Genomic DNA, 7,931 nt, shown 5'->3' with positions numbered 1-7,931 from the left:
TGCAAAAAATTTCAGGGGTAATGTAAACAAAATTTCAAAGGGAATGATCACAAAACAACTTTACCCTTCTCTGCCAACACAATGTAGCAATATCAACAAATGTAAAATGTAAATGATTAAACACAACCACAAACTGGAAGTCAATGTCAACACAGTTTCCCTTCAAAAGCTCACACAACAGACATGCAAATGTCATCAGCGTTATCTCCCATAAAAATGTCAACATAAAGGCCAACATGTCACTACCACATCTTATAGTGTCAATGCATCCAACCATTTCCATACCCACTAATATCAACACTATTTTATCATATAATCAACAAACGCATCCAACTTTTAATATACTGTCCACAGTACACTTACTAGAAGACCCAAGTCTCTCCCATATTTGCTCCGATCTGGCATACCGTTCTCAAGCACAACATTGTCTAGCACATCCGCATCCCCAGTCTTCAATGAAAAGCATACCAAATAGTACTGCCTATTTGAAAATATTGGGAAAAAAACCTACACATAATAATACACTTGGTTCAATATTCATTTTCAAGGACGTCGCTTTTGGTTAAACAAGAGAACAATTACCAAATCATATTTTTTGAAGTCAAAATTCCAGTGCGGTTGAATTGACTATCTATCTCCTCACAATGAAGCCGCAGCTTCAGAATCTACCCAACTAGTTCTCCGTTCAACCACATTGAATGACTGAAATCGTTACACAATGCCATTAGAAAAAAAAATAAAACAAATTACATCATATTAACAGTACACTTATGGTGGGAGATGTTGTGACAAACAATCTGTTGGGCTTCTCTGTTGATTTAACAAATTCCATGCCATTCAGATACGACGCCCAAGAATGGTGTTGCAATTAGGAATTGGTAACAATCCCTCTCTTCTCTAGTCCAGTCCATGTTAGGCTGGTACGCATTGATGATGATCCCTCTCTTCTGACTGTAGGCAATCTGAGTTTCCTTGCTGGAGCAGGTTGTATGTCAGCAAACATGCTCCCTTCACAATTCATCTCTGCATCTCCACGTACAAGTAATTTCCACATCAACGTCTTCCATAACTATTTGCGTTTCAAAAGCAGCATCACCGAGTTCAATGAATGCTTCCACGGTAGAACAAATGGTTACATCTGCTGCGTCGTGCTGCATCAGATAAACAGGAAATTCTACAATGTCAATAATTAATGACGAATGTCAACACCCTAACGCGCTATAGACCTAGCCACGTCGAGTGCATTGTCCTCATTGACAACTGTTCCTACTTCCACAGCAGCCACATGCTCTTGGCATCCCCCATCTCTTCCGGTGTCACTACCAGTACCAAAATCAAGACCATCTCCTCCCAAATCAGCAACGGTCTCTCGGTCCCCGTCCTGGGATACATGCCCATCACCACTAAAACATAGGTCGGCTTGCTCCCTTAGCTCAACTCCGACACATCATGCTTCAAGTAAAGTAAGATAGGATGATTGAGTAACCAACAAAAATAAAATTTTAAAAAATAAAAAAAGAGACCGTTGTCATCACACCTCTTCAACATTGGTTGGTTTGATTGTTTCCTGTTGACATTCTGAATCACGGTAACTAGCGTCATCATCCTACAATGTAGCAAAAAGTCACACTTTCATTGAGTATATCAATATATATTTAACTGGGAAGTGCTTTTTAGAAGCAATAATGTATAATATATACCGAACCTGGCTTAAATCAAAACCAAGGCTAAAGCTTGGGTATTCATCTTTGTTTTCTAGTATATCCATTTCATCAGTCGCGCATAACAAAGATTTCAATGACTCTGACCACTATTCCGCTGCACTATAGTGGGCAGACTGCGACTGTGTCATTGACTCCACATGATTGAAGTCTTTCCCGTCCAGTCTTAAAGCCCTCCTAAGAGTGTCGCACGTTATTCGAAAGTTGTCCTTATTCCTGATTTCCAGAGGAGCTTGGCTCAGTTCCGACAGCATCTTAAAAATGTCACCTATGTGTTTGGTTGCCCCCCAAACACCCCTCATATATACCTCATCCGAAGGCTCTCCTTCTTCAACAACATTTTCTGTAGATGGTAAACGAGCCACTCATGTTGACATTTCTGCGCTTCCTAGCTCATTCTGATCATATTGTGGAGACACACGACCAAGACCGAAATCATCCTCTTTCAATTTATTTTCCTCTCGCTCTTTCATCAGTTCCGCCGTCCACCCCTTTATCCTAGGAATGGCACATGGCACACTTCTCCTACGGTGCACTACTCAATCAACATAGAAGGCCGGTAGTAAATAACGAACTTGTTGTATAAGAAATGTCAACAAGAAATCTAATTTAGATACAAACAATGGTCTACGCTTAATGTCAAGACATGTTAACAACAGATTCTAATTCACAAACAATGCTCTTTGCTCAATGTCAAGACATGTCAACAACAGATTCTAATTCACAAACAATGCTCTATGCTCAATGTCAACTAAATATTAACAAGTCGATGGCATTAATGCAATAAATGAATAACATACCACTAGGAAAACTTTGGACTTGTTTTTCTCCCTCAGCTTCGTGTGTCCTCATCTGATTGTCAAGTAAGTACAGACACCAATTATGCTTCTTTATTTTCTGAAAATCATCGAGAATATCAACAATTCGGGGTTTGACATAGCCGCAGGGTGATGTCTCTATCAGAGCAGTTTCCATCAGCAGTAAAAATATTTTTTTGAAAAGTAGACCCCCAGTTTCTTGGGGCATCCTCTTTTCCAGCACCTTCATCTGCATAGCATGTATATCAACATCCTCCTCAAGTGGTATGGTTTGCCAGTCATTCTGGCTCTTCTATTTCTAATCAAATTTCACAATCTTTACATGTTTTTATTACCTGATATAATATTTCCAATGCCGCCTATGCCAAGGATATAGCTAGCAAGGGAACCCGTGCCATTCGCAAAAGTCATATTCCTATATTTTAACGGAGAGTTGAACAAAGCACTCATACATATAAAAATACAATACATATCACCACATGTTTCAACACTCGCTAAAATACCTACAAATATTTATATACAAGGAACTGAACAAAACAAAAACGGCAGAATTCACTAATTCAGCATTTTGAAACACAAAACTAAAGCAATAACAGAAACGAAAGTATACCATTACTAGCTGCTAAATCAACGTCAATCCCCATTTCAAAGCCTCCAAATTAAAAGTCTCTACAAAATTTCAACAAAGGGAAAATGAAAACTGGAGATTCGGAGAGTGATCGTTGAGGGAGATGGAAACCAAGATGAGTGAGCGTAAATGACAAAGGAATGTTGAATTTTCTAGGTAGCCTTTCTCTCTTTCTTTTTGTATTATTTGATTAAGGTCCAATTAGAATATAGATAGCCCAAAACTTGTCACTTTTAATGATAACTTGTACATCTAAAAATATATTTCATCTATTTCGTAAAAATATTTGCAATTTCCATTTTCCGTCTGTCCTATAAAAATATGTGCATGCCATTTTTGGTAAGTTATATCAATTTAATAATATAGGTCTTACTATCCACTAACATTACTTTAACTATCATTCTTCTCCTCTCACTTGCTACTTTATTATATCATTCTCTTCATCTTTCTTATTTTACTAATTTTATCTTAATTCATGTGTCATACCCATTGCCCATATTTTTATGGGACGGAAAGAGTAACAATGTATAATTGATACATTTTTTTTTCACATCAGATTAAAATAAATATCTACCATATTTTGCTCATACGATTTATAGGTGTTAGTGTAAATTACGTGTCGATAATCGCTCTTCCTTTATCTATTCCACTATACCATGAACCATGGTATTTTGTTGATTTTTAAAGTGTCGAATATTTTTAATAAATGAATTTAATTTGAATTTTGATAAAATTAATAAACATGGATATGTGCATTGATATTTTTTTAAAACTTACTAAATTTGTTTATTTTTATTCTATACTTTGCTCACATTTATCAATATTATTGTTAATGATAAAAATATTATATTCTCTGGGATACAAATTATGACAAAGTCTTAATTTGGTAAGTCCCAATTTTATTTTGATAAAAAATGAACTATTTTATTTATCAAAATTTGTCATTATAATAACGAATTATTCATAATATTTTTAAAATGTTAAGAATATATGATGAATAAAGATTAATTATTAAAACATTTTACCTCTGAGCAATAGGACATGAGATTCAAATTCTTTTGGTGTGTAAATTTGTTAGTCCTAGTCCTAGGAAAAAAACACTCAGACTCCATTGTGTAAAGCAAATCTGTCAAAAACATTTCCATCCATTCATTCATAGCAATACACCATGGGCAATAAGAAACAAAACACCAGAAAGGAAGAGGGAAAAAAACAAAGAAAGGTATATTTACATCTCACTTTTTTTATATATATTCTCCTCTATTATAGTTCCTCTTTCTTCTCATCTAAACTTTCATACAAGCTAGCATAAACACTTAAGAAAGTAATGAAAATAAGAAAACAATAAGATGAGAATGCTTCCTTGACTAGTTGAAGAAGAAAAAAGTTGAATCACTCCATGACAAGTTGCATATGCCGGTTCATGTCCTTTAGGTACGTCGTTGAAGAGTAATCCTCCAAGTCGCAAGAGTCCCAGAGTAACGCTTTCATTCCCATCGACTTCTGCTTTACATCCACCACTTCGTTCTCGCCTTTTAGAATCTTAACAACCTGCATTTTCACTTTATATTAGTTATTCTTCTCGCGCTTTGAAGAGGAAGAAGAGGGCGTAATGTTGATTACCCGCGACATGTTTGGGCGCATGTTAGGCAAGTGATGTATGCATATGGAAGCTGCAAACATGGCACGTTTCATTTCTGTGATGTCGTATTTGTCTCCTAACTTTGGATCTGCTATTGCTTTAATGTTGTTCTTTTCCAGGTATGGCTTTGCCTGCAATAAGACTCGATCTCAGAAATGTAAGACGGGAAGTAGATGTTCGCAAGGGGTGGCGAAAACATACCCACATGACAAGGCTTTGTCTGCTGGAGGTGTCAACAGCTCGTCGCCCTGTTATGATCTCGAGTAGTAGAACTCCAAAGGCAAACACATCGGTCTTCTCATGAATGACTCCATGCATGAAATATTCCGGAGCCATGTATCTGATTGGGACATGAAAGTGAATAAATATAACAGTATCGTACATCGAGAAAACTGAAACCATTGTATAAGTATGTCAGAGTCACTCATTTTACCCAAAAGTGCCTTCAATGGGAGATACAACGTGGTGAACCCAGTTCTCTGGAAGCCATTTTGCAAGTCCGAAATCAGATATCTGCAGAAAAAAGTTGGAGTTATATGAAACGGTATGGTATAATATAATGGTAGAGAAATTGGAAAGAAACCTGAGGTTCATAGTTTTCAGAGAGTAATATGTTGGAAGCTGTTATGTCGCGGTGAATGATGCGCCTTTGGCAGTCGCAATGCAGGTAGAGCAAGCCCTCGGCGATCCCTTTGGCCACCTTGTAGCGTCTATCCCAATCCATAGCCTCCCCGTCGCCATGTAGCACGGTGGAGAGGTTTCCGTGGGGAGAGTACTGGAGAACGAGATGTAGGCCGCCATCGGCACTGAATCCGATCAGCTTGGCCGTGTTGGGATGGTCGATGTGGGCGATGATCCCGAGCTCGGACAAGAAATCACCAACTCTATCCTCATTGTTCTTTTCTTCACTTGTGATCTTCTTCACTGCTACAAGTTGGCCATCTGGTAGAACCCCTTTGTACACTTCAGCATGCCCTCCTTTCCCAATCAGATTATCTGTTTCATATTTTCAAAATGTTGCGTCAATGAATTGGGTCCCTAAACATTAAATTTTGGATCAATTATTCAAAATGAATATAGATATACTTATGAATCATGATGCCTTCAACCACTTAAACATGCCATAATAAATTTCAACTCTATTCTTTTTTATAGATTTAGTTTCAATTTTGTACCTAGTCATAGCAAAAAGTTTAAAATAAGCTACTTTTCTTTGATGATGATGAAGTATTATACACTGGGACGGACCCACCCACCATTGAATTTGAGTCTGCTGGTATAATTCCATAGCACTTTATTATATATGGCATGCTAGGTGACTTATTTATTGTATGGTATATTCAATATTAAATGATATTAATGGCGGATACCAATAATCAGAAAACATGTGATTAAGCTTTAAAGAAAGATGCAATTATTCAATTTCAACTATTAACTTTTGTGAACTATCCAAACGGCAGTCAAAAGGTTTTAATGTGGAAACATAGTTTGCCTAACTTTTGGTATATATCTATTTGTGAATTGGGTGCAATAAAAACAAAATTAACTAACTTGGAATGGCCGACAGCAACACTTAACACGAAAAGTAAAAACAGAGCACGCGGCAATTAATTATATACTCCATCCTTCTCCCATAAAAATGAATCATCTTCTTTTATACAATATTATTTCATTAATTGAATTCATAAAAATAAAGCGGAAACAAATTAAAGTAGAGATTGATGACATTTTCTAAACATATTTCTATTCATCTTATAGAGATAGGTCATATTTTTTTCGTACATCTCATACATACAAATAGTCCATATCCATTTATAGAACCTTTTTTTTATTCTCTTTTACTTTATCATAGGAGCTCCACCGTCCACTATACAATTTCAATTAGTTTTTTTTTTTTTTTTTTACTTTATCAATTACACATTAAAATATTTGTCAAACTCAAATGGTCTATTTATATGGGACTGGATGGAGTATTTTAAATAGGACTTTAGACAAATGAAAGAATTACACACGTGGGTTAAGTGTTACTATCTATTTTACTAATTTCAGTAAAATTGGTGATGTGTGTTAAATAGGACTATATATTTTTTATGGAGGGAAAAGCAAGTAAAAAGAAATGAAAGGATTAGTAACCTGGGGTAAAGTTATGAGTGGCAAAATTGAGCTGCTGAGATGTGAAATTCCTCCAAGAAGGCTTGGGCATGGCAATGTCCTCACAAGAAATAGCTTCACCGGCACTGTGATTCCTGCCCAGCCTCTTCTTGAAGGCCTTCTTCGACAGGTCGTACCCGTAGCCACCGAGCAACGGGATGGTCGAGAATTTCATCGTAGGTCGCATCTTCATCTGCCCAAACAGCTTCTTCCAATGCAGAGTCCCATAACTCAGCTCCCATGCCGTCCCCGCCTTCTCTCCCTCCCCGTCCGAGTACCCACCCGTCACCGGGATCTCCAACACACCCCTCGGAGATGATGATGACGATGATGATGGCGATGAAACCTCGCATGTTGCTACAGCATCATTTGCTATCTGTGCCTCTGTTTCTCCTTCACAGACAAATCGAAATAACATCAATATTTCTTCAATATCATTTTTAAAGAGAAAGGGATTTATACGAATAAATCTCGTACCTTCCATAATCAAGATCAAGATCAAGATAAAAATTTCTTGACTACGACAAAGGAGGCCTTCAAAAATAGGATATGATTAGCTTTGGCAAACCCTCCATGTCATTTCCCTATGCCCTTCAAGAACAGAGGAAAAGAACACAGAGAGAGAAATGGAATGGAACAAGAAAAGGAATAAGAATTGGTGTTTTCTCTCTATTCTTTGGGGAGTGCAGAGGGAAAACCTGAGCTTAATATGTATGTGGTCGAGGGAATAAATGCTATATTTATACTTACCACATTCTTACATAATTACTACTCATTTTTATTTTACGTGCAATGTCATTTAATGAAAATTTGGGTACATAATTCCTGGCGTAACTAACACAATTTTCCCTTGGTTTTTCTTTTTATCTTGGGATATAGTACTAATAGAATACATTTGTCATTTTTTGTTATCTACGAAAAATAAAGCACAATTAAAAAATGAAAGTTTTCAACAACTTTTTTCTTACTTT

General features: G+C 36.6%; 1 protein-coding gene and 1 long non-coding RNA gene across 2 annotated transcripts; both read right to left on the bottom strand.

Annotated features, from left to right (window-relative positions):
- Nucleotides 1-578: 578 nt before the first annotated feature.
- LOC121763907 lies at nt 579-3,292 on the bottom strand. The gene is made up of 6 exons (XR_006042517.1): nt 3,150-3,292; nt 2,875-2,954; nt 2,522-2,768; nt 1,706-2,256; nt 1,538-1,606; nt 579-1,452 (listed from the first exon to the last, which is right to left on the bottom strand). It is a non-coding gene; the product is annotated as an uncharacterized LOC121763907 (long non-coding RNA).
- A 1,002-nt stretch (nt 3,293-4,294) lies between these two features.
- LOC121764762 (receptor-like cytosolic serine/threonine-protein kinase RBK1) lies at nt 4,295-7,682 on the bottom strand. Its single transcript, XM_042160784.1, has 7 exons — nt 7,438-7,682; nt 6,943-7,353; nt 5,393-5,805; nt 5,243-5,322; nt 5,011-5,149; nt 4,791-4,940; nt 4,295-4,718 (listed from the first exon to the last, which is right to left on the bottom strand). Exons 1-7 carry the CDS (start codon nt 7,442-7,444, stop codon nt 4,560-4,562), a joined length of 1,359 nt encoding a protein of 452 aa, XP_042016718.1. The 5' UTR covers nt 7,445-7,682; the 3' UTR covers nt 4,295-4,559.
- Between the last annotated feature and the right edge of the window lie 249 nt (nt 7,683-7,931).

Source organism: Salvia splendens, chromosome 14, assembly GCF_004379255.2.
Source record: "Salvia splendens isolate huo1 chromosome 14, SspV2, whole genome shotgun sequence".
In the NCBI taxonomy this organism is placed as follows: domain Eukaryota; kingdom Viridiplantae; phylum Streptophyta; class Magnoliopsida; order Lamiales; family Lamiaceae; genus Salvia; species Salvia splendens.
This window is presented reverse-complemented; position numbering and strand designations above follow the sequence as displayed.